General features: G+C 39.8%; 1 protein-coding gene across 2 annotated transcripts; it reads left to right on the top strand.

Annotated features, from left to right (window-relative positions):
• LOC121882410 (kinesin-like protein KIF3C) lies at nt 1-27,110 on the top strand. Of its 2 annotated transcripts, XM_042390661.1 has the most exons (9): nt 1-2,090; nt 18,746-18,847; nt 18,995-19,117; nt 19,377-19,385; nt 21,485-21,603; nt 23,042-23,158; nt 23,414-23,522; nt 24,569-24,714; nt 26,132-27,110. In XM_042390661.1, exons 1-9 carry the CDS (start codon nt 687-689, stop codon nt 26,217-26,219), a joined length of 2,217 nt encoding a protein of 738 aa, XP_042246595.1. In that variant the 5' UTR covers nt 1-686; the 3' UTR covers nt 26,220-27,110. The 2 variants fall into 2 exon arrangements, with proteins under 2 accessions (XP_042246595.1, XP_042246596.1); XM_042390662.1 differs by lacking the exon at nt 19,377-19,385.
• The last annotated feature ends 202 nt before the right edge of the window (nt 27,111-27,312 follow it).

Consider the following 27,312-nt stretch of genomic DNA (forward strand, 5'->3'; position numbering starts at 1 on the left):
TCACCGGTGAGACGAAACTCCATTTCCCATGATCCTTTGTTCCACTCCGCAGTGATGTGGGGTGTGGTGGTTGAATGACTGTGTGTGTATGTGAGTGTGTATCTCAGTATGTGTGTGTGCTGGAGGGGAGCTCTCTCCGCACAGAACCGAGAGCCGCAAATCCACATCGGAGCATCTATGAGCGGAGGACAGAAAGATGCGGACAGCGGTGTGTAGCGGATCCACAGGGAGTGTAAAACCAAGAGGACATGAGTGAAATATCTGAATTTAATGGCTCTTTCATCGGCACTGTGGAATTTTTTTTCACCGGATGAATCTGGACGTGTAGCGGGACTGCAATGGAGCGTCGATGCAACGCGTGAGAGCTGCTGACCGTCTGTCTGTTTGAAGGCTGAGATAACAGACAATAAGAAAAGGCAATTAGCCATTAGGAATAGTGGTATCTCAACATTTGCACTGTTAAATGTTAGAGCCTATGCTATTAGGAACTGTAGTTATTTTCCTTTATGATATGATCAAGAAGCCTTACCGATTTTTTATTAATGAATAGAAAAGCAGTGGTGACACATTGAAACTGACAGAGTATTCAAGGGTGATTAAAGGCATCATAAAGGTTTTCAGTCTTTTTTTGTTGGTGATCTTTAAATTGTCATTTTGCTGTTTACAACAAGAAACAGAAGCCAGTCATGTCAAAGAATAAGAGCAGCGAGTCAGTGAAGGTGGTAGTTCGATGCCGCCCTTTGAACCGGAAAGAGGAGTCCAACGGGCCTGCAGGGGGCATCATACAGATGGACCTGCGGCTGGGACAAGTGATCCTCAGAAACCCTCGCGCACCACCCAGCGAGCCCCAGAAAACATTCACATTCGACGCAGTTTACGATGCAAACTCCAAACAGCGAGACTTGTACGATGAGAGCGTTCGGCCGCTGATAGATTCGGTGCTCGCAGGTTTCAACGGTACCATATTTGCATATGGGCAGACCGGGACAGGGAAGACGTACACCATGCAGGGAGCGTGGATGGACCCAGAGAAACGAGGAGTGATACCCAACGCCTTTGACCACATCTTCACACACATTTCCCGCTCACAGTCTGACAAGCAGTACCTGGTGCGGGCTTCCTACCTTGAGATCTATCGGGAGGAGGTCCGGGATCTCCTGGATCCCAACCATGGCAATGCCCGGGCCCTGGAGCTCAGGGAGAGTCCTGACACCGGGGTGTACGTACAAGACCTCACGTCATGTGTCTGCAAGAGCATCAAGGAAATTGAGGAGGTGATGAACGTCGGCAACCAGGCAAGGGCAGTTGGTGCGACAGACATGAATGAACATTCGTCCAGGTCCCATGCTTTGTTCCTGATCACGGTGGAGTGCAGCCAGCCGGGACCAGATGGGAGGAAACACATCAGGGTTGGTCGCCTCAACCTGGTGGACTTGGCTGGCAGTGAGCGTCAGGCCAAGACAGGCGTCCAGGGAGAGCGCCTGAAGGAGGCCGCTAAGATCAACCTTTCCCTGTCAGCTCTGGGGAATGTGATCTCAGCGTTGGCGGACGGGCGCAGCAGCCACGTTCCATACCGGGATTCCAAGCTTACCCGCCTTTTGCAGGACTCATTGGGCGGGAATGCCAAGACTGTCATGGTGGCCACTCTAGGCCCAGCGCCCCAGCACTACGACGAGACCCTCACCACCCTCCGCTACGCCAACCGAGCCAAGAACATCCAGAACCAGCCCAAAGTCAATGAGGACCCCAAAGACGCCCTGCTGCGCGAGTTCCAGAGGGAAATTGCTCGCCTCAGGGCCCAGCTCAACCACAGGAAGTGGAGGAGCCAACAGAAGAAGGAGCAGGTGGACGGCGAGGGCTGGGAGAGAGATGGGGATGAAGATACAGAGGGTGAGGAGGAGGTGGAGAAGGAGGCAGAGGAATATGTGAAGCAGGAAGAGCAGCGGCTGGAAAGGGAGAAGGAGGCCATCAGAGGAGATCGTTCCCTGTTGGCTGATGAGAAGCAGAGGCTTCTGGGGGAGAAAGAGAGGATGATGGGGGATCTGAGGAAGGAGCAGGAAGCCACTGAGCAGCTGACCGCCAGATACAAGGTGAGCAATCAAACCTGTGAGTCCAGTCAGTAGCCTGGAGCTAAGTGAGCTGGTGTCATGAATTTATCTTTTTTTCTTTGTTCCTTCCTTCCTTCCTTCTTTCATTTATTCAGACAAAATACAACATTGTTCACATTAAGAGATCATAGAGGTCATCAGAGGTTAGGACATGGAAAAAAGAAAATGTGGGGGCGCAACTAACAATTACTTTCTTGATAAGTCGTCTGGTCTATAAAATGTCCAGAAATGGTGAAATGACTGTTTCCCAAAGCCCAAGATGACATCCTCAAATATCTTCTTTTGTTCTGACCAACAGTCCACAACCCAAAGATACTCAGTTTATAACCACAGAAGACAAAAGAAAGCAGGAAATATTCACAAAAAAATGACTCAAAACGATGAATCATCTAAGCAACTAATCATCGCAGCTCTACAAAGATTAATGAGTAAGCGTCTAAACAATCTCACTACAAGGCCCTAGTAGCTGTTCTGGAGCTTTTGATTGTATCACATGATCTTCTTCAGCAGATGGACTTTTCCCAGTATAACATGGAATTGTAGACTTTCACATTTCCATTTTTTCTGAGTATTTTAAGGACTTCTGGTCCATGTTGATTTAGAAATTGAGATTAAAAGTTCATTCTTGACCTTGGTAATAGCATTTTGTAAAACAAACTCACCACAAAGTCCATTTAGATTTGGACCTTTAATGGACATTGTGGTGAGTTTGTTTTGTTTACTACTTATAACATGTTTTTACAACACATAAAAGCCATAAACATAAAATATGTTTCACAATCTGTAATGTCAGATTGTTTATACAGTCAAGAGTGAACTTTTAATCTACCATAGCAATGCTCTGCTTTGACTTTACATGGGGGCCAATCAAGAGCCAACACAACATATAATAATGGTGATAATCTGCATTTCACTATTAGCAGAAAACTTCAGCTTTATGTTGTCAGTGAACCAGACTCTCACTCTATCTTCTCTCTCTCTCTTTCACACACACACACACACACACACACACACACACACACACACACACACACACACACACACACACACACACACAATACACACAGTCCAGTAAGTCAGATTTAGAGGTCCATGAGATTATCATGTGTGATAATCTGATGAGCCTGTTATTAAAGGATATCATGGACACTGACACTGGCTGGCTAATTACACTTCAATATGTGTGTGTGTGTGTGTGTGTGTGTGTGTGTGTGTGTGTGTGTGTGTGTTACAGCCTGACTAATACTTGACTTTTGAGGTTCAGTGTGGACTCCTGAGACACAGTTTCTGGATGACATCAAAACTAATCTTCGGCTTTTCTACACTGCCATTTCTTGTTACTTACCAGTCAACATATTTTCTAGTATAGTGTAGATGTGTCTTTATTAAGCTTTTACCGGTTGATATATTGGCCCTGAACAATTTTGATGACATTCAGGTTTTAAACAAACTTGCCTGGAAGAGAGAAAAAAGAAATGACTACAACAACTATCAGTTACTACCCAAATTGTCTGTTGTAAACATCCATCACAGCCCACAGGCCGACTTTTACGGTTCAACTGTTACTTTACTTTGCTGCAGTTGTGCGTTGTTGCTTTTTCTGTACAGTGACGGATTATTACTGACATTTCAGCTGCCTTCACTTTTGGCTTTACTCCAAATATAGTGGTTTAGACAACCAAGCTGCCCTATTCGACTTTGTCATAAAAACGTTGCCAGGTTAGTTATGTTATCATAACAGATAGAAATGATGATTTTGCTGATCTTTAAGATTAGACTGATAACATCCTGATATCCACAACCAGTACCAGTGTGTTTAGTACTATGTGTGTTTTCTGTCTGTGGCCCCTTATCTACAGTCTGGTTTGATGTTTTCCATTTCCAGACAGGAACAGTGATTATTGTAGCTTAAAGAGAAACTCCAGCGATTTATTTTTGCACTTCCATGAAGTTTGGGAACTCAAAAGAGACATAGGATGGTCAAAATGGAAACAATAGAGGCTGAGACCTTTTTTCCGAGAATGGCTGAAGCTCCGACTGCGTCCTGCATTTCCTATAATGCATCATGACAGCATATTTTCAATATTCCATCCATGCACGTGTCTTTTAAATTCCATGCAGCCAGTTTGTAACACAGACTGTCTGTTACGGCCGTAGCCGAGATAACCCTAATGACATTATTGGAGTTATTTCCTGAGGCTTTAGAAAGCTTCTCCAGAGCCTCAGAAGACATTTACCACCATTTTCACAGGCTGACGAGTACTCAACATGACCAACAGCCAATCTGAATGGATGAAATTGGTCGAGTTCACCTTTAAATCTTCATGTTAGACTTGTAACATCCAGATATCCAGAGCCAGTGTTTTTCATACTATGTTTGTTTTTGTGACTGCCGCCCTTTATGCACAGTCTGGTTGGGTGTCTCAAATGTCCAGACGGGAACTGTGGTCACTGTAGCTTAAAATGTCAATTCTCTCTTCACCCCACTCACACACACCAACACACAGTCATCAATCAAAGACAGTCAGAGTCAGAGCTGCATTAATTACTTGCTCTGATTCACGGGCATATCCAGTCAATAAGTCATCCGCGCAGAGTGACTGAGGGGTTGCAGTCTATAATACTGTAGATACAGCCTGCACCATCCAACATGAGACACAACTGGATCAGCTTACTGAGCTGCAGCCCTGCAAACAACCCGAGGCCCTAAGGTGAGGATATGAGAGGAGAGAAAAGATGTATTCAGTGTCACTCCCATAGAAACAAATGAAGGTCAAAATCCCTGCTTCTAGCCTCTTTTTCTGTTATTAATTTTTGTGTATTTTAGAAGCAACAAAGTGTTGTACTTTAGATTTTTGGTGTTTCCACTTTCCCTAAAACCACCAGCGTGGTTTAACAACTCTCAGAGGACAAATGTGAAGTTGATGCATCCGGCTGTGATAATAAACAGTCTGTGTAGGTGGAGAGGGCGATAGCAACAAAAGTATTGTAATAACAGGGAGAGACAGAGTTTTTCCAACTGAGAAAAGGTTATAGATGTTTGGTTGCTGGTCTGTTGAAGATGTCAGTGGACAAATTGATATGTTTCCCTTTTCTACAATGGATTTCTACCATGTAGGGCTGGGAAAAATAATTAAGATCAATATTATGATATGGTTAATAATAGTATTTTTCTGATATTGATATACTGTATGTCACAATATGGCAAATGTCAGATGTAAAATAATGAAATTGGTGATCAATGCAACGAACATTGTTCTAAAGTTATGCATTACTTCAGATAAAACTCTGCATTAGAATGATATTTAAGAACAATAAAAAAGCAAGCTAAAATCTTAATTACAGCATGACAGAATCTTGTAAAATAAGATACACAATCATATCACAATACGATTCTACTAAAAGTCGATAAATAATAATATTGAATCATCGCTTATAACCCAACTTTCATGTAGCCTTTTCCTGTACATCAGTGCAAATGTGTGTCTCTAAAATACTGAAAGATTTAGTTAAAGTACCAGTTGCTCATCCATTGCTTTCAAGGTGACATTAAATAGTCATAATTTGGCCAGTCGTCACTGAAAATGATTAAAAAGACACTATCTTCTATCCCTAATGAGGAAAAAACATCAATCACCAAGAATTTTTTTTCAACACTACTGGTGTTTGCGGGGGGCGTTTCATATATATTTACATGTATATCTCCTGTATGAAGTATGGAGTTGATGAGAGCATGAACCAAAATGACTGTCAGTAGTCGTGTATTTGCAGCTTATTTCATGGAATAAATATACACAGCAGTATACACTCAACACAAAAAAATGATAGAGCACTTATGCTGCATTTGTACCTACCTACTTTACAGTTTTAAGAGCAGTGTAAGTGTTCTCTAAATGTTGGCTCATCTCTAGGATGCGGCTTTTTTTTTTCTCAGTGCAAGTATGAGGTTTAGGAAAGTCCCTGAGACAGAGCTAATGTAGTATACCCTGATCCCGTGTCCCTCAGACTGAGTGACATTTCTGTGTGAGGCTTCTCATATTTCTTCCCGTCACGTTGTCCTCTAAAGCACTGTGGGCCTAATGCTGTTTTGTGCTAAACCCGTATAAAAATCTTCTGTGATCAAAAAGCACAGTCTCAGAGGGTCTTTGGCGTTGTGTGTTTGATGCTGACTAGGTGGCTGCTGAGTGGTGTCAGCCCAGAGAATCAGCAAATCCCCCCTCTCCTCTTCCCCTGAGAAGGAAGATGATTAAGAAGAAGAAGAATTTCCTGCCTTTGATGCGTCAGTCTGTTTAGAAGGAAACCTGCATACCCCTCAAAACAATGATAGCCATGCAAGACACTGGTTCATTAGTTTTATTAGAAGATGCAAAAGCTTAAAGTTTAAGTTCTCAACAGATTCCATAAAAAGACCAAAACCAAGTCTGATATGCTTGTTATCTATTTTGAGTCAGTCCCACAAACACCATCCTTTTCTTTTAAAAACAGTGGTGTTGAAGATCATTTTGAGTCTCTGCAAACCAATAATTGGCAGATTTTTATATAGATTTATAAGCAGACTTCTTCAACATTGTCATTAGAAAACGCACAGGATTGGATTGCTGTGTTATCTAACCAAACATAAGAATATGATGGGGGTGAAATGGTGAAAAAAAAAGCTCAAGTCTGATGCATATTTTTCATATTAAACATTGTTTACAGCCAAATTTCAGTGTCAGTATTCTATAATGACAGTCTTGCCTTACAGTAAACAAAAAAAAATTTATTATTAACCATCTTATTAGTTCCCATGACATCACTGATGTGATCTTTCAGCATTTCCACTCAGATCAATCAGCCAGCCCAGCTTTCTTCTGATAGGCTGAGAATGATATTAGCCCACCAATCACTACCAGCGACCTGCAGCCTCCATTTTTCTCTCTCCTCTCCTGACAAATAACAGAGAGGTTGCCAGGCAGAGAGACAGACTGAGAGAGAGAGAGAGAGATGCTCGGGATGGAGAGGGAGGTGGAAACAAGCTCAGAAATAACCAATTACAGATAATATCAGACTTAAACTGAGTCCTCTGACTCACACACACACACACACATACAAATGCAAGTAGGTCAGGAACCAGCCTTGTGAAGCTGCGTTGGGTCAGCTGGTGTTCCTGCAGGGTGCTGTTGGCTAACTGGCCTCCAAGGTACAGCTCTCCATCTGTGGATTCTTGTGTTTCCATGTTGGTGCAACTGTTGTCTGCACTGCTGGAAGTACCACATGAGTAAATGTAGATGTGGGACATCTCGATGACTCTGTAGGTCAACATACCAGCACAAATATTCACAACATCGCAGGGTCAGATCTAGTGTGTGACCTTTGTAGCCATGTCATGTTATTGTTTTCACCGTTTCTCTTTTGCTGTAATGTGTCAAAAAGCAGAGACGGGTTCACACAGAGAGGCTGCAGGAAAAACAAGCACATAAATCCAGCTAAAATACACACTGTTAGATTAGATTATATTAAATGTGTGTTTTAGGGCTGAGTGGTGTTTTATTTAAATCATTTATCTTTGGTGTGTGACAAAATTTTAAGGGAAAATTAAGAGTGCAATAACTCAGTTAGAAAACCAGTTATTTTAAAAACTGTCTGTTGAAACTGCACAGCACAACCACAATCATGACCGCTGCCATGCTCAAGCCTCGAGCCTTGAGGCCGCCTGCCCCTAATTTTCTACAAAGTCAGTGTTTCGTGTGAAAATGTTCTGCTCAGCTCGTATAATTGAGCTTCCGTGTCATGCACTGTGAAGATTTCTCCACATTGACGTATTTGGCTGTGAACAACAGACCGTTAAATGGCAAAGCTGATGACTCGGACGTGCCAGCAGCAGCTGCGTCAAACTGATGTGCTGATTCTTTGCTCCTTACAAAGCTGGGAAACACTTGAGTGGTTTTTATCAGTACTGACTGTCTACGTCATGATCAGAATTAATTCATTAATAACTGTGGAAGAGTGGGGGAAATGTAGTATGCAGGCTGTCTGCCAAGATTTCTCAAAAAGCCAAAATGAAACTGTTCATTCAAGAGTCTCTCAGCTGCTTTCAGACAATAATAAGCCAAATTTTCTCATTTTTAATACCATGAAAATTGATTTACAGTAGAAGAATGTGAGCTTATAAGGTTTCCTGTAAAAATTCAGATGTATCATCCAGCTGTTACAGTATCGTTGATTCATATTTGTGTAACCATAAAGGCCTTGTTAGTTCACATGAAGCTAGTGGCAAATGGTTAGTGATAAAGAGGATGGATATTTTTCTTTTTTTATGAATTTACCAAGGATTTACTGTCATCTGACTCAATACAATCGTTGCAGTTTAGAAATTTAGTGTATCCTGTCAACCTTTCTGCATCGTTTGTTTCTGAAGGACAGTTTGTCTACAGAGTCACATAATTTGTCACCATTACACCCCAGGGCATCGTCTTCCCGAAAGCATCTTAAGGCTAAGATCATCGTAAAATCCGTCTAACGAACCTTCTTAAGCTTCAAAGGTGTTTCCCGAGAGCATCGTAACTGAAGGCATGCTTGGAAAAGATCACAGATTACACAGTGACTCTGACCTCAGTCCAGTTTATGCTGTTATGAAACAGTCAGGTATCAGTGCAGCTGCTGTTGTGAGCTTCATGCTGAGCAGCAGCTTCTCATAAGGAGGCTGCTGTGTCCGTCCCTCCAGTCGACTATTCTTAGTTCCAATTTCTGGGTCAAAACTGAACTGTCTCCCTTCTTCTTAGTGTCTCTCTTCCTCACTTTAGAGATCTGTCTTTCTTTTTGCCTCACTTCTTTTTTCAGGGTGTCTGCAAATAAAATGGTCTTATTTAGTTCTGATCAACAGTCCACAACCGAAAGATACTCAGTTTACTATCACAGAGGTCTAAAGAAACTATAAAACGTTCACATTTAAGAAGCTGGAACACCAAGAATTTGGGAAGTCTGTTTCCACTATTTTCCAGTGGTTTTAAGAAAAAATGCCCAAGTATGTCAGTGAAATACTCAGGCACTAAATGGCATGAAGAATACAGAAAAGGCTTTTATCAGCAGCTGCTCTGGATTGCAACATGTTTCAAGCTTGGCGCTTTTCCTTAGAAAGCATCCATTTCACATTGAAAGGCTCCCTTTCCCTTTTTATGGACATCTTTTCTTAAAAAATGACTTGAATGGTTGGTGATTAATTTTAAATCGTTGCAGCCTTGATACTTGTTTATTGCCGATTAGCAAATGTTAGCATGCTAACTAACACACTAAACTAAGATGCATGTTAGCATGCTGATGTTAACAAAACAACACTTCACGTCCAGCTTGGCTTAAAAGCTGCAGTTCAGAGTTCTTTCTTGACCTTGAAAATAGATAACTGGACAAACTCTATAAGTAGATGAACATTATATAATATGACCCAAAGCTAAATGGACCTTGTGCAAGGATTAGTCGATTACTCGAATCGCCACCTATTTTAACAATCGATTAATCGTTCTGAGTCATTGCTAAAATTCTCTCATTCCAGCTTCTTAAATATGAATTTTTTCTGGTTTCAAGACATTTGAAATTCCTAAACAAGGCTTTGAGAAACAGTGATCGACATTTTTCACCGTTTTCTGACATTTTATAGACCAAACAACTAATTGATTAATCAAGAACATAATCAACCAATTAACTGGTTATGAAAATAATCATTAGTTGCAGCCCTACTTGTGGTTAGATTTCTCATCTGATATTTCCAAGTCGAGAGTGAACTTTGAATCCCATTAAATATCTTGTTAAAATCTGCAGAAATAAAGCTTTTTGTTTCTCAATCCTGACTTCCTTCAGTATATCTCTCTGTCTTTCTACTTTTACTGCAAGTATCAGCAATCTGAGGTGATCCCATTTATAGCAGTTTGTATTAGTAAGTAATTACAGAGTTGAATCAACTAATTACTTACCAATAAAAACTTTGTTAAATTTCTGTGATTCTACTTTTCCTCAGTCTGCCTTGTTTACTACTTCAGTCAGTCATTTTCTGGGTTTCCAGAAATACTTTTTCACAACTTCCCAGAGAAGCAGTGGGGTAAATAGGGCAATTTTATGCATCTTTAATTATATGTGTGAAGCTGCTGCTTAAAAAATATCACCAGTGCAGGAGTGCATGCAAATGCGGATCAAATTGTTGGATTTTAAGTTTAATTTGTGGGAACAGGAAAAAGATATTATCATAACTAGCTCTCTAGAGTGTGAATCTAATAAAATAAGACTGAAAATGAAACACTCTTTCACGGCACACTGCCCAGATAGTGTTTGCATTTGGGGAAACACTGAGTTACAATTCTTTTGATTCTTTTTGTAAGAAGCCTAACATAGATGTTGCATTGTCAGCCTCTCTAGTAAACAGATGAGGAAACTTGCTCTTACAGCAGGATGATAACCGAATCCTTCAGATGAAAAACTAATAAGCATTACAGTATGTATGTACAGTTTCTAGATCAGCACAGACCATGTTCATTATGAATGTTCACATAACCTGAACTCATTTCACTTCTCTGTCTGTTTTTATTTGTGGAAACCGACACTGACTCAAAATGTTGCCCGTGCATTAAAGTCCTAAAGGGTTATTTTTTCCTACATCCTGCCAGCTGAAGTTCAGCCAATGAGGATGCTGCATCAAAAACAATGCCCATTGCCTCATGGGAGATATCATCAGCACAACACACACAGACGTACATATCGGCTTTCCACAATATACTGCACACATGCATTTAAGCATGCAGAATGTATTTTACACACACGCGCGCGCGCACACACACACACACACACACACACACGTACACACACGTACACACATATACATGCACAGCTTTATGGATAGAATGACTGTTTCCTGTTTATGTATCTGCCTTCCTGTCTAATTAGAGGAGGAAAAAGTCTGGACAAGGGGAGAGAGGTCTTTGTATGTGTGTGTGTGTGTGTGTGTGTGTGTGTGTGTGTGTGTGTGTGTACGTACGTGCATATGTGTGTTTGTAGGCTCATGAACAAAGAGAGCTCATCACTGCTCTCCATCTTTCAGCATGGAAGACTGCATCACTGAAATATTGATGAATCAACTCTGTGTGTGTTTTAGTGTGTGTGTGTGTGTGTGTGTGTGTGTGTGTGTGTGTGTGTGTGTGTATGTACAGGATGTCTATATGTGCGTTCACAAACTCCACATCCAGTCATGGGATCAGCGCAACCTTTTCTTAAACAATACACCCTGCTCTGTCTCTGATATGTACAAGGAAATGAATTAGCAATTTTGGATGGAGTGGAGATGTAATATTTTGCTAATGTAACTACTCCAACTTCATAAATTATACAAAATGATTATGAAAACATATGAATAATTAATTAAACAATTTTTATACCAGCTGCTAGAGATCAGCAAGAACAAATTAAGTTAAAAACAAACCTCAGAGTCGGGATTTCTGACACAATTTCAACTACTTTCACAGTGCGTGGAGAAAGGAAAAACTCATGTCAGCACAGGTCACGCTCGTCCAGCCTGAAGGCCACAAACTGAATCACGTTGTTCTCTGTTTTTATATTCATTTTTTTCTTGTAGGTCTTTAAATAGCTTGTATAAAGATTAGTTTTTGTTGCCAAAGTTTTGACCTCTCAAACAGAAACCTTTTATTCATCTTTACTTGTAGAATTAGTCACAAAATCCTAAATCTGCCAAACAAAAATAGTATTCTACTTACACTAAGCAGTGTGTTTTATGTGTATTCCACCTGAGCAAATATAAAAATAGATGTTTTATACACCTGAATAAAAGGTGAAAGTTGTTAAGATAAAAAAACAAGTAGGTTGACATGTTCAAATGTAAAGAAAACCTCAAATTCAAACTCAGCATCCTCTTTGTTCCCAATAAAGATGATCTGATTTCAAAGCTCAGTAAACATATGGGGGTGTTTTCTTTCTTTACATCAATACATTTCAACAAATGTGACCTTTCTGCCAAATACTGATGATGTAAAGAAATTCATTAGCAGATACATTTTTTACAAATACCTGAGAATAAAAGAGTATATTTAAAAAATGAGCACTCTCACATGCAAATCTGTACATTTTTTTAAGGAAGTATTACCTGATTTGAATAGATACACAACAAAACAAGTCATAATAGTAAAAGCCTTAATGTCAATATCCAGTTGTGTTGTGGCAGGATAAAGGGATGTTTTCCGGGTTGATGTGTGGTTTCTGGTCTCTTGTGATCTGCTGATTACGAGTCACTCACTGTATCTCCCTCATGTGTTTGGAAGATGTAGGAGATAACTGACAGTGAATGAATGGTAATGAGATTTTAGGCTTTGAGTCGTGGCTCCTTAAGTGCTTCTTGCATCGACCAGGACGTGAAGCAGATTCCCAGAGAAGGCCTGACCTTTGTTCTCTTTTCTTGTCGTTCATGCTCAGTGTCTGCTGTCTCTGTCTTTTTGTTTCCCCTTTTCTTCCTCTTCTTTTTCTCTGTCTCTTCCCAGCGAGCTTTCTGTCTCTCTGTTGCACACACGAGACCTGTTGTCGTCACATCGTATTTATAGCGCGGTCGCTCCCAGCAGGCCCTGGCCTCACTGTGATTGGCTGGCCCGTGCGGATGAGCTAGCTCAATATGCAACTCGTCCCACTCTCCTCACTTTCCCGTCAGGAAATGGATCAGTCACAGCCAAAAGAATTTTAGCACACACTTATGGGCACATTATACATACACACACAAATATGCAGGCTGGCACACTACAAGCTCCAGGGTGTTTCTCTTTTTTGCCATCATGCTACAGACTCTGCAGCTTGGGAAATATATACAGAAATATATATATGTAATTACAGTATTATTGTACATGATATAAATAACCATGTAATAGCAGCTTCAACTGATCTTGGAGGAAATTTGGCTCTGATTGATTAACTGAACTGAATTTATTTGATGATTAAAAGTCTGCACAGCAGTAGTTACAGTCATCAAGGACAACACAGTGGTAGCAAACTGTTTTTAGGATAGCTGAGGGACATGTGCAGTGTAATTGGACAATGACTGTCATATGAACAACTTGGAGCTAAAAAAAACCCCCTAAACTTAAAAGGGACATCAGGCTTTTTGTGATTTTCTGTCATTTATATAGATGTCTATGTTTAACATGGTCAAAGTTCAATAACATGAGGTAAACAGTAGTAGTTTCCATTTCAAACAAGAACAAGAACAAGAAGAAAAAAAAGAAGTGAAATCCTATTACTATTGTTTCTCGACGTAGCCTCTGGGCCAATCAGAACAGAGGGGGCTCATCAGGAGGAGGGTCTTAAAGAGACGGGAGGTAAAACAGCCTGTTTGAGACAGAGGCTGATCTGAGGGGTTGCATAAAGAGCCAGTTTAAGATAAATAAGGAATTATTTAAACTGAAAATCATCCAAAGATATTCCAGTAGAGCCCCAGAATATAATTATAAACCTGAAAATGTGCACGATACGTCCCCTTTAAAGGTAACTCAAAATTGTTAGCACCCAATTAGCCACAAACAAGGCCATAGCTTACAGCTAATAGCACCACGGGATTTCAATAAGGAATTGTGAAGTCATGATGAAGGCTTGTAACTTGAACAACATTGTTTATTTGACTCTTCATCAGTCATTTGTGAATCTATCCTCTCCGCTATAAAGCAGTACATTGCTGTCGTAACACTCAGACATTATATATGTTGCCTTATATGACAGGAATGTTTGCACACAAACGTAGCAAACTGATTTTAGGATATCTGTGGGACACATGCAGTATAATTGGACAGCGACTGTCATGTGAACAACTTGGAACTTGAACATCTAAACTTAAACATTGTTCCATTTTAATTGGATGTCGGTGCATTTGTGTAGTGGATGTAATTGGGGGTTTTGGCACAGTTTCATGAACCCTGTGACACCCACTGTGGATCTTGTTAACCTTTATTAAGGCTGCAACTAAGGATTATTTTCATTATCCATTAATCTGTCAATTATTTTCTTGATTGACTGCATTTTTACAGGACTTTTTCACAATGGTCCCAAAAACAGAAAAAAATCTGAAATGTAAAATGTCAAGTTGTCCATTTAAGCCACGGACCATTCATAGCCTACAGTGTAAAGCCTGTATGTGACTCTAACTACTAGCTATCAGGAGGAGACATGGGATGCATGAGAGAGAAAATCCCTGACATGAATCACCCCTTTAATGAAGCTGACAGAATATGACAGGATACAAAGACACACACAGAACACAAAGACAGCTTGAAAACAAAGAGGCTTTCTGTAAAGACCTGCTGCATCCCCTCTGAAGGACTCCACTGTACTCTCTGCATGAGTTTGTGTGTGTTTGTGTGTTCACTCATATAATCAAGTGAACAGTGATAGAGAATATATAGGCTGCTCACAGTTTAAACCCTGATTGTCTTTCTGTGTGGAGTCCTGAGACTGGAATGTGGCCAACACAAAATGGTCATGGCCCCCGACTGCCCTTCTTTGGGCCCCTTTTTTCCTCCTTCTTCTCACATTTTCTTCCTCTGTTTTTCTTTTTTTCTCCCTCCCTATCTTGTTTCTCATCTCTCGTTCCTCATTCCTGCTTCTCCATGTTCACTTTAGACGTTTGCCCTCAGGACACGGATCGGTCATTAACTAGATAATGACAGATTGCATCACAGTGATTCCTGTGGCCTTAAATCGCCACGGTAACCAGAGATGCTGTAACCAGAGGCATGAAATGATAATGATTCTCTATTAAGTCATTCACAGAGTTAACACGCACATGTAATCAAATCTGCACCTTATATTTTCATTTTAAAAGATAGAAATAAAAACAACCACAAAGTCCGTACTATTCTTCATACTCATTATTTTAATGGCATTTATGTTCTTATTTATACTTTGCCATTGTACATCTTTGACTTTTTGACAGTTTGGTGCTACTTAGATGTAGCTATAATGTTTGTATGACAATATTGCAAGATTTTTCATAAATTGGCACATCATCCTTAGTTTATTTTCTCCTTTTTGACTTTTTGATAGATTGGGTTTAATACGTTTTTTGCTGCAATATGTTTCATAACATTGTAGGATTTATGATGTATCAGTAATTTTGCCCTTTTTATATTTACTTGTCATTTTCTATTTTTGCCCTCTGGAGAGTTTGGGGTGATATGGATGTTGCTACAGTATAATATTTTATGTATGACAGTATTGTGAGATTTACTGGTATTTTTGTCCTTGTGTCGTTCTCTATTTTCTGGTCTTTTCAATGCTTTTCTCACTGACTAGCCTGATGATGAGTTCATGGTGCTCACTAGTCAGGCTATCTTCTGTGGTCCTCTGTGGATGATTGAGGCAGCTCCTGTGTGTATATATATATATATATATATGGAAGATTGTGATGCTGCCTGTATATCTGATGAAGGTCGAACAGACTGAAATGTTGTGAACTAATAAATATTCCAGCAGTAAGCGAGACAGTGTGCGAGAGATTTTCTCTGTTTTCGAGTTGCACTTTTCTCCGCCACACCTGTCACATATTCAGTTATGCTGAGTTTTTTTTTCATTATGGAAAATGTCACAATATTAGTAATCTGTAAAATAAGTAATATAATAATAGAAATGAATTGTGTTTCTGCAATGGAGATACATGTGTGTGGATGTTTTGAAATGAGTAAAGTCAGTACAGCATCACTGCAGAATCATATATCTTGTTCTGTGCAGTCACTTTTTGGCTGGACCGGCCACGGACCAGCCCTATAACCACGGTTGTCCATGAGTGAGTGAGCGCCTGAGTGAGTGATGAAGTTACACCATTTGTTGGCTGGCCGAGAGTTGGAGTTTCCCCATTGGCTCTTTCAAAATGAATTGGCGTGAGGATAGCAGCGACGCAGAGTGACTGTGTTTCCTGCTCTGAGCTCTGATGCTCTCAGCTGTGGTGTTAAATACCTGCATCTCTGCGTCTCCTCTCTACTGTCCAGTGTTGGCTCTATTGACTCTTCAGCTGGCAGCGCTGTCAGCAGCCTGCAGGATGCTCTGCAGTGCATTTGGATTTTATAACTGAACTAATACCAGGATGCAAGCTTTTTATTTCTCTGACATTTTCACATCGCAAACGATGAACAACAGCATTAAAACACGAGTCTTGCAGGTAAAACATGTGACTCATGTAGCTGTTATATCAGTTTAGTGTTGGGTGGCTGCTCTGCAGGTGCATTTGATTTGAATGTAACTGCAGTAACCAGCTGGAGATAAACCTCCTGAATTTGTACCCAAAATGCTGTCAAAACTTTCATTCACAATTTCCACCACAGCCTCCATGATCATCAACCAGGAAACAGGCAGAAAAAAGGCACATAGAGGCATGAGGGAGCGCGCACAGTTAAAGCACCACAAATAACCATCACTCTGACAAATCACTCAATGCAGAGAGACATCTACAGAGTGAAACAGATGAAAGAACAGGGCGAGTTTACAGATAATAAGAATAATTATAATTACAATTAAAATAAGTTCTTTTTCAAATCATCATCCCAAGATATGAGTGGCAAGTATTGTTCTTGCAACTGCATTTATACCCTTTTTTTTTTTTTTTTAACTTAAACGTAGCTTAACCATGTCATGTGATGTGCTACTTCAGTACAGTTTACCAGCGAATATTACTGGGACCACTACAAAATTGCAGATTAACATTTAATATCCAGGATATTCACATTATAGACACAACCACTGACTATCCTTGTTATAAATTGGTCACAATTTCACACATTGACCATTCACAGTCCAGCCACATCCTAGGTTTTGATTAGTCTTGTTCTTCAGTGACCCACGTACAGTCATGGTTGCTGCTTTTAGTGCAGAAAATGTGTGAATAAGGACATTTTATCATTAGTATTAGAAAAAAGCAAAGTAAATTTGATTAGTCTGCAGGTGAAGGTTATGTGTGTGCATGCACAACAGGGACAGATTTGTGAGTGTAATCGTTTTTTGACGAAGAGATTTGAGCGAGCAGCAGTGCTTCCTTTGCTCTTTGCTGTATGATCAAGGTCACATGCTTTTAGTTTTGACACTGTACTGCTTGCTTGGAAACTCCAACTGAGCAAAATCCACTGAATTTTGTTCAGGCTTCTTCCCATTGCAGTCCGTCAGCTTTATCATTCCTCTAAAAGACTTTAACCGTGACAAAGGAAGCGTGTCCCGTTGAGCCTGTCAAAACTGGTAAAGGCCTTCACACACCCTCAAATGCTCACATTCTCTCAGAACAGCAGGAGAACAGTTTGAGAGCAGGTTTAAAACTTTGTTGTTGTTAAACCCCCATGAAGATAGACATGCTCTTAGGGACAAGGAGGGGCAGGTTGGGTGGCCATGCACTGTTGTAGCTTGTTTGTTGTTGTTTACAGATAGCAGCGCTCCGCAGCAGCTGGAGATGATTGACAGCTGGGATCCTGTCACTGTTTTGTTTCTGTGTAATAGTCTGGCGAACATTACTGTAACAAAACAAACATGAGGAAATTGTACAAATCAGCTCCTGTGACTGGAAATATTTTCAAACAGCCTACAGAATATACTTTATACTATGTTTATCTGATAAAACAATTAAAGATTTGTATTTAATGTATGTTTTTATGTATTTCAACTCAAAAAATGCACAAAAAAAACAGTTTATTCCAGTTGGATTTTAAAAATGTTCAACTGGTCACCTGATAACAATTCATTATAATTAGTTTTCTAGTTATTTTATGATTTCACACAGCCAAAATCCATTAATTATTGTTAATAGGTTATTAGACGTCAGCTAACTTACACATTTATACATTAACAATAAGGATAAATATCGTTTCATCCTCTGAAATATAGTTTGTAACAATACATCCAGTCTAAGATTGACTGTGATTCACATCTGAAGTGACGCTCTGCTAAGTTTCAGCCGAGCTCAGCTTGTTGTGTCCTCGTGTCATCATGGCGATGTTAAGCTGCCCACTTCCAGTTCCATCTGCCTCATCAGCACAATGTCTGCTCTGACTGCAGCAGCCCAACACACACAAACACTCACAAAGACTTAAACGTCCAGATGAACTCAGTTTGACCTCGAGGAGCTTCAGTGGCCAGAAAGTCAAGTCATTCTGTGCCCTTGAAGGGTTCTCTCTTCACATTTTAAGGTCTTAATTGTGTCAATTATTAATGCTAGCTACAGTCTTAAAACATATATTTTTTTGTTAATCCATGTTGATGTCAATACAGTATCATTTAAAGCTCATATGGACACGACACTTCTTATCTTGTAATAACCAGTGTTGTATTTTGTGCTGAAATTATTTATTAAATTATAGATTGACCTTTTTCACAAAATAAGTACTTCTGTCTCATAAAATTACAACTTTTTTTCTCAAAATATTCTATATTCTTCAAAAGTCAGATTCTGTTGGTATTACTTTTGTATCATCCGTACCTTGTAGGGTATAAATAAATTGTATGTAAATTACTTTTTGATGCAGGTAAATGTTTGTGGTGTTGGTCATCAACTCTTCAGCAGCACGAGGCTTATATCAGACACAGTAACTCTTACAAGAACAGGATACAGAGTCTTCATAAATATTAATCTAAATATTGTTTGTGTTTCTAAGGCAATGGAGAGCAAGCTGCTGGTCGGAGGAAAGAACATCATAGATCACACCAATGAACAGCAGAAAATGCTTGAGATGAAAAGACAGGAGATTGCTGAGCAGGTAAATATGTTTGAGTGTAAATATTCATCAATGCAATGTTCTAATCAGATGTAAATTCTTACTTGCACAGTAAGTTGTGTTTTACTGTTAGTTTCTGCTGAAAAGTAGTCTGTTGAACTGAAACGAGATCTTTATTTATGCTCTCAGTCACGCAGGGAGAGGGAGATTCAGCAGCAGATGATGGTCCAGGATGATGAGACGCTGGAGCTGAGGGAGACTTTTACTTCTCTGCAACAGGAAGTCGAAGCCAAGACCAAGAAACTTAAGAAGGTAAAATATCTACAGATACTGCGCACACGTCTACGTACAAAAATACAGAAAAACATCATACAAATGCACATACAGTAAGCATGCTCGTATGTACATGGAAAGATATTTTTAAATGCACAAACACAAATACACTTTCCTTTTCTGTTCCTAATGTGAGTATATCCCTCTTTACCCCTTTGACCCCTGAACCCCTGACCTGGATCCTAATGACCCCCTGCCTCGGACACATGCTCCGTCCGGACACACACTTAAATCTCAGTACCTGAAGGTTTGTCCTGCCGTTCCCCCTCTCTTTGCTGTCCCTCTATATCACTTTCTGTCTTGGGCCTGTTCATGCTCTCTATGCTAACCTTCTCAATCTGTTGTCCCCTCCTGGTCAAACCGCTCAGGATCTCCCAGTAACTCGCTGCTAAATCCCTCTGTGCAAACCCCTAAAAAAAAGCCTCTCACAGCACTTCTCTCCTCCCAGTTTGTTGCACTTCCCGGCCAGCAGGACTAACCCCAAACAACCCTTTGTGTGAGTGTGGATGACAATGTGACTAATGATCCTGTGTTGATCTCTGCTCCCCTCATGCCCTGAATCGGCAAGTGTGCCATCCACCCCTCTCCCACTGCATGGTGCCACCACTCTGAAAGAAAGAGAATGAAGATTGGAGCTTTTCACACAGTGAAACCTAGTCAGTTTGTTGGCAGTCAACAAGCTTGTTGGCTGAGAAAAAAACTTGTTTCTGCTGAATTTTTTGTGGTTAAGTGTTGAGATTAGTCAGATTTCCCTTCCAATTTCATTGCATTTCATGAGCAGTTCTGTCATGTTCAAAATGAAGGTCAAATTAATAATAGTCAGTGAATACTTATTAAGCTGGATTTATAGTTGTGCGTTAAGGGGTTATGGCCAGTGGTGCAGTAGTCAGAAAGGTTGTTCCCTGAGTTTGTCATTAAGACAGACCTTCTGGCCAAGCTTGGTGCTGTTTTATAGGCTACTTATGTTGCCTGGGAAGAGGCACTGTCTTAAAGGGGACGTATCATGCACATTAACAGGTCTGTATTTTTATTCTGGGGCTCTACTGGAATATCTCTGCATGATTTAAAGTTGAAAAGACTCCTTATTTATCTTATACCGGCTCTTTATGCAGCCCTTCAGTTCAGCCTCTGTATGAAACAGGCTGTTTGTCCTGTCTCTTTAAGGCCTCCCTCCCAATGAGCCCACTCTGTTCTGATTGGCTAGCTTCTGGAAGCTGCCCCTCGGCTACGTAGACAAACAGCAGTAGTTGGATTTCACTTCTTTTTCTCATTCTTTCAAAATGAAAACAATGAAACAATGAAACAAATAACAATGAAAAACAAATACATTTGTCCATGTTTGAGCACAAAAATCTGATCCTGCGAGTAGACAACATGAACAACAACATAGAACAACCTTAGCAAGACCAGAGAACAGATGGGTGTTTGTGGGCCTTTATGAACAATCTTACATCATCGTGATCAGGAAGTAGAGGTAACATTGCAAACGGAGCATAAAGAGCAGGTTGAAGCTCTGGCTTCTGACATGCAGGGAGCTTTTTTACATATGTTCACCTCACGTTTTAGACCTTTGTCCATGTTTAACACAGACATCCAACAGTATAAGGACATGTGTTATGGAGGTGCTATTAAAGGGTGAAATCAAAGGCTGGACTATGAATCAAAGTTAGTTATCTACGACGTGACTGCTGTTGACCCCTTTTGTCAACTATAAATCAAGCTTTAACCTTTTCAGAGGCATTTCTTTGAGAACAGTACATCCATGTTGTTAGTAGACTCTGAAATTTGCTCAGAGTCTGAATGCAAGGAAAGAGTCATGGGGCACATTTGTGTCTTGAAATGCGTTTGTGCACAGAAGTTTATATAGAATTTCCTTTAATATCAGATTTATTTTTTTAACAATAAATACAATTTCGAGGATTTTTGGTATGCTGATAGAAGAACATAATTTTCTTGTCTTGATTTACTCTGGGCTCGTTCAAGTTCAAGTTGCAAGAAAATGAACTTTTGAACTGCAGTGTCATCTTTCAGGGTAACTAGACCAGGGATAAAGTCAGGATTAGCCTACTTTAAAGACAGTGTGAAGCTTGCACAGTCAGCCCTGGGCTCAGCGTGAAAGAATGAACGGTGTGAAAGCTCAGGAGTGCAGGAGGGAAGAGGAGGGAGGGCTGCCGTGTTGCCGTGCTCCTATTGGCTGCCCATTTCTCCAGACACCAGTGCCTCCATTGCTGTTGCTATGGGCAACCAAGCTGCAGCTAGTTGGAGACCAGTTCATGAGCGACTGCACTGCACTGGGCGACATCTCTCCTTCTCACCCTCTCTGTTTGTCTCTCTCTCTCTTCCTAGTTGTATGCCAAGCTCCAGTGCATCAAAGCGGAGATCCAGGACGTTAACGATGAGCATGTGAGGAGCCGACAGGAGCTGGAGCAGACTCAGAACGAGCTCACCAGAGAGCTCAAGTTTAAGTGAGTCCAACAAACAAACAAATCACCGAAAAATTAGCAAAATAAGCAAATATGCCCTGATGCTTCAGCAAACATGCTGCACACTCGCATCAGATAAGCACATGCTTCACAGGAAATTAATTTTTCCAAATACTGAGAGAAGCTGAAAAAATATATAAAATCTGTAAAGTTGAATGGCAAATACAAAACATCAATATGAATCTTATTTATTTAAGATATTAAATGATAACAGTTTTTTTTGACCACTTGCAGGGCAGCAGAACAAGCTGTTAACACAGCACTGGCATATTATCACCTGATAAGGTTTATATGTTGAACATGTTAGCAAACAGTTGTTTTTTTACACATCCAGCAGTCACAGAGTGACATTCACATTCATTTTGCGTGGTGTTTCTGGCCCTCAACGAATATTCACTCTCCTTTTAGCTCTGTTTTGGTCTCCACTAACTCCTGAGTAAGTTATCTGGCTCTTTAGCTCATTAATTCTGTCGTTTGGTTTTGAGCAGGTAGCGTACAGCGGGAGTCTCAGAGCTTTTTTTTTGCTGAAAACAACAATGTGAGTGTAAACAAAGAGTAAAGTTGCAGTCCATAAAGCCAAACCAATGAGCTGAAAGATTCTAATAGTTCATCATTATGAGCAACTTCTTTCACATTACATGTAGTCTTTTGATGCATTTTTAATATAGAAATATTTATTTAATCAGTAAATTTAACAATTCAGCAATGTCTCCTTTATTAGAAATAACATTAGTGACAATCAGTGACACAGCTTAGACACCACAAACTCCAGAAACTTAGTCAAAGGGGATGTAACATACACATTTCCAGGTCTATATTTATATTCTTGGGTTCTCCTGGAATATATTTGCATGATTTACAGTTTTAAAAAAACTCCTTAATTATCTTATACTGACTCTTTCTGCAGTACTAGTCAGATCTCAGTTCATTTTTTCGTTCTTTAGTTGGAACTGAAACTTCTCAAATACATCCGTATATGTTCTAGCCTGAATCTGATCTGAAATATGCAATAGAACAATGCAAACAACCCGTGGAACAACCTTAGCAACAACCTTAGCAACACAGACTACAGAATGGACGGCCGTTTGTGGGCATGTGTGAACAATCTGACATCATCAGGAGGAAAGGTAGAGGTAGCATTGCGAACAAAGCGTTCAGAGCAGGCTGAAGCCCTGGCTTCTGACTTGGAGGCAGCATTTTTGCATACCTTCACCTCAAGTTTTGAAACATGTTTAACTCAGTCGATACAGAAATGAGTGACGGAGATGTTGAGGAATTAAGACACACCTGAAGGCAGACAATCAGAAACCAGAACAGAGATATAAATAACCAGATTTAGGTATATCCCCAATGATCAAGACTAAAACCAGGATACTAATGCATGTAAACGTACTCATTGATGTGTGTTATGTGCTTGCAGGTATCTGATCATAGAGAACTTCATCCCTCCAGAAGAGAAGAATAAGATCATGAACAGACTGACGTTTGACCCAGAGGAGGATCAGTGGAAGTTCCAGCCTCTTGTCCCCGCTGAAAGGTCAGTGTGGGTTTTAGATGTTAAGATACAATTGGAACACTGCTGCTCTTGTTTTACTTGTTATCCTCCAGCTCATAAAGCAATGAAGCCTTAAAGTAGACTTTTATAGTGTTCAAATGGAAACACAAAGCCTGATCTTGTTTCTTTTGTAGAAGCTGAGATATCTTTGTTAAAGCTTCATGACGATGCTTTTTGGCATTTTCAACATTGATTTCTGATTGGTGTTTTGTTTTCCCTCCCCCATCCTCTATCCAGTAAATCCTTGCAGATGAAGAAAAGGCCGACATCTGCAGTTGGATACAAACGACCCATCAGCCAGTACGCCAGGGTTGCCATAGCGATGGGGGCTCATTCCAGATACAGGGTAGGGATGTGTGTGTGTGTGCATGAGTGTGTGTGAATGGGAAGTTGACAAGTCATCACTTTAAAGGCTGAACATTCATGTCCAGTGCTGTAATAAGTAACAATTTTGAGCAATTTTGTGGCTCTGACATCTCAGGATGAAACTGACTGTCCTCTGAGGTTCTGACCACAAGGCAAAAGCTCAACACTCTTAGTCCCAATGATATTACTTGATTTATTTTGTCATTTGGCAAACACTTTTACCCAAAGCAACTTACAAGCAAGGCATGACAATCAAGCACTAGAGGACAGTGACTCAAAAGAGCCATAATACATATTCTCAAGTAGCTGAGCAGGAGTTGTATTTTAAATTATAGTAAGACCATAAATAAATAGAAGAAAGTAATGTGACAATTTACAAAGTCCTTAAAAGTTAAAGGGGTGTTGAGGTGTTTATACTCCACTGAACATCTGTCTTTCAAGGGTCAAAAGATCTTCCGCTGAAGACTTGATATGCTAAAAATGTACAGAACCATCTTCCAAGACTACAAGGAGTGAGCAGCATTAGCATTCATTCTGATTTGTGTTTCTGGCCACCTGATGATTGTAAGTCCAGTATTCACTCTTCTTTTAACAAAGGTAAATAAATGAGGTAATACTTCGCTCTATGGTTGCTAAATGCTCAGCTGTGTTCATCAACTAATTGCTGGTGCTGGGCTAACAGGGCTTAGAAACAAGACAGTTGAGGACGTCACCTTGGACTCTATAAGAGGAATTTTCTGACATTTTATAGACAAATCGATTAATCAAGGAAATAATCCGCAGATTAATTGATAATGAAAATAATCGTTACTTGCAGCACTACATGGACTAATAACAAAAATGGGACTAACACATTTGTTTTACTTTACAAAACGTAGTGAGTGCAACACCTTTATTTTAATGAACCATGTAATGAATTGAATGGAATTAACCTTCACTAGAGAGCAAGGTAGCATTCATTAATTCCGATCCAGATAATACACTTTTATTTACCACAGCTCACTTTGTGTATGTGTGTTTGTGTAGGCTGAGAACATCATGTTTCTGGAGCTGGACATGACTCCTCCAAACACTGCCTCTCTGGATCGATCAACGGAGGCCGAGTCGAACCAAAGTCCCTCTCTGGACAGCTCCCCCACCAAGGACAGAGGTGTCCGCAAGTCTCGCTCCTGGTGAGTGTTTTGTGCTGTCCCACATTTTTGTTTAACCTTTATTTAACTAGGAAAACTTCACTGAGATTAAAAATCTCTTTTTTCAAGAGTGTCTTGGGCCAAGATAGGAAACAACTTTGTTGTGTAAATCATGAATGAAATTTCTCATACAGTCATATAAAATTTGACATCCTGAAGACAGCTCAAGATTCCTTAAGTGAAAAATAAGTGAAAGAAAAAACGACTAAGACCAATTCGAAACGATGATACAGCTGATGTAGACGAAACACAGAACACAATGGCGAGTTAGAGTCATGCCACTGCTAAAAAACATGTACCTCACACTCCTTTCTCTGGTCACGACTGGGTTTATACTTTCCTCCTCCTCTTTTGAGGTTTTTTGATACATAGAAGTGCCATCGCTATGGCAAAAGCCTGAGGATCTGAGAGGAGCTGAAAGTGTAGATATTTTTCAAAGTAAACTTTAAACTTGGCTTTGATTCTTAATGACATTTTTTATTTTATTTTAATCACTTATTTTATTGTTACATGTTTAAATCTATTTTTGGTTTCTGTTTTTTTAATAGATTCATAATTTTAATTTATTGTGTGCATTAGTTTCAGATTATTTCAATTTCCATTTGCTCTGTCTTATTATCAGCTTGTCAGTCATCTGTGAAGCACTTTGAATTGCACTACCCTGTATGAAAAGTGCTATACACATAAATTTTGATTGACTGATTGAATGATAGTGTTTTGATACATTTTAAAACATGAGAGAGGTGCTGCTGGATGACATGTCTCTCATTATAATTTATAAATTTACTCTTAAAAATGATTTGTCATCTTATATTTACTGTTACTGTAATTTCTAATGGTGACTTTTATTGTTAAACTGTCAAACATCCTGCCTCATTACATATCTCTAGCTCTTTAATAACCATATCTGAGAGATCATTGCCAGAAAATGTTATGTGTAAAAAAGCAGTGTCAGCTGATTTATAGCTTTCAGATTCTTTTTTAAACTCTCAAATATTGATATTGGTATGAGCCTCAAAATTCCCAAATCAGTCAATGAGAACAGTTTCAGTGTTTTTGTTAGTTTTTACCCTTTAGAAAACATGTAATTATGAATGAAATTCAGCCGTCATGGTTTGGGGGTGTCGATCTACAGAGAAGAGCTGCTTTTCCTCTTCATCCTGTATCTGACTGGTGTAAATGGTTTAGAGTCAGTGCATCTCTAAATGGGATTATTCAGGATTAGCCACACCCTCTCACGGCTGTCCTAATCTGATCCTAGTTTTATCTCTCATTGCTCAGCAGGTTGTAATCTCAGTGCTGCTGGGTAATCTTATTAACCTGCGTCTAAGTTGTATATAAAAGGCAGAGATTTTACATTATCCATGTTTTAATGTTAATTTTCTCTTTTCTTTTGCAGGTGCCAGACTCCAAAATCCATCACTTCCTCCTCTTCCAATGTTTCCTTGGCAGCGTGCCACACTGCCACACCTGCAGCGGCACAGTGAAACGTGGAAGCTTCAGCAAATACTTTTTCTATTGTTATTTATTTACCAGATTTCTTCTTTGTCTTTTCTTCTTCCGCTTTTGGTGCTGGGACACGAAACACACAAGACCATCTCCTGAGAAATTACGACAAGAACATGATCTCGTGACAGGAAACTAAAGGACTTTACAAACCTCATAAACTCTGTAGAACAAATATTGATGAGACCCATTGGACCGCCCTACTTTATCTGCATGTATGAGACCAAGAGCTTCGGATCATCCTTTTAACATTCAAACAACTGGCTGCAGAGCAGTACTGCCCAGTGTGTGTGTGTGTGTGTGTGTGTGTGTGTACTGTACATACAGGGCTGTATGATTGCCTGTTTGTGTTTCTAATTGTGACCAGTGTGGAGCTGAAAGCTGCTTGAATCCCCTGTAAGATATCAGTGTACATATTTCATGTATTTGGAGTTTTGCAGACCAGGTTTGGTCTGTTTTCTGTGTAAAAGAAGGGGGATAGATGGCTTAGAAATGAATTCATAGTACATTCCTTCAAAGAGTTTATGTCTGTGTGGGCTTTTGGGTTTGAGAACAGTGGAAAATAACAATATAACATATGAAGTGTTCTGTTGTTGGTCAGATGAGGTAGTTTGAAACCTGAATGAAGACCTTTATCATACCTGTTATCTCCCATCAATCATCTGTCCCTTCACAATGTCTAATTTAAAAGAACTGCCTTAAAATAACCTTATTTAAACAAAGATACTTAGGCATGTACCATTTTCAAAATGATTTTAGTTACAGTGATACTAATTGAGCGTGAAAGTTCATTCTGGACCTTGGAAACAACAACAAAATGTGTCAAATGTGAATATTTAGTCCTCTGTGACAGTAAACTGAATATCTTTGGGTTGTGGACTGTTGGTGGGGACAAAACAAGACATTTGAGGACGTCATCTTGGGCTTTGGGAAACAGTGATCAACATTTTTCACCATTTTCTGACATTTTATAGACCAAACGATTCATTTGAATAATCAAGAAAATAATCGTCAGATTAATCAATAATGACAATAATCATTAGATGCAGCTCTAGTTATTTGTATCAATATGCA

The sequence above is a fragment of the Thunnus maccoyii genome, chromosome 17 (genome assembly GCF_910596095.1).
Source record: "Thunnus maccoyii chromosome 17, fThuMac1.1, whole genome shotgun sequence".
NCBI lineage: Eukaryota > Metazoa > Chordata > Actinopteri > Scombriformes > Scombridae > Thunnus > Thunnus maccoyii.

Excerpts from the sequence above, each read along its gene's own strand:
- LOC121882410 (XM_042390661.1), top strand. The coding sequence starts at position 687 with ATGTCAAAGAATAAGAGCAGCGAGTCAGTGAAGGTGGTAGTTCGATGC. Across the intron at positions 18,848-18,994 it reads GACAGGAGATTGCTGAGCAG|TCACGCAGGGAGAGGGAGAT; the intron begins GTAAATATGTTT and ends TTATGCTCTCAG. Across the intron at positions 23,523-24,568 it reads GGGCTCATTCCAGATACAGG|GCTGAGAACATCATGTTTCT; the intron begins GTAGGGATGTGT and ends GTGTTTGTGTAG.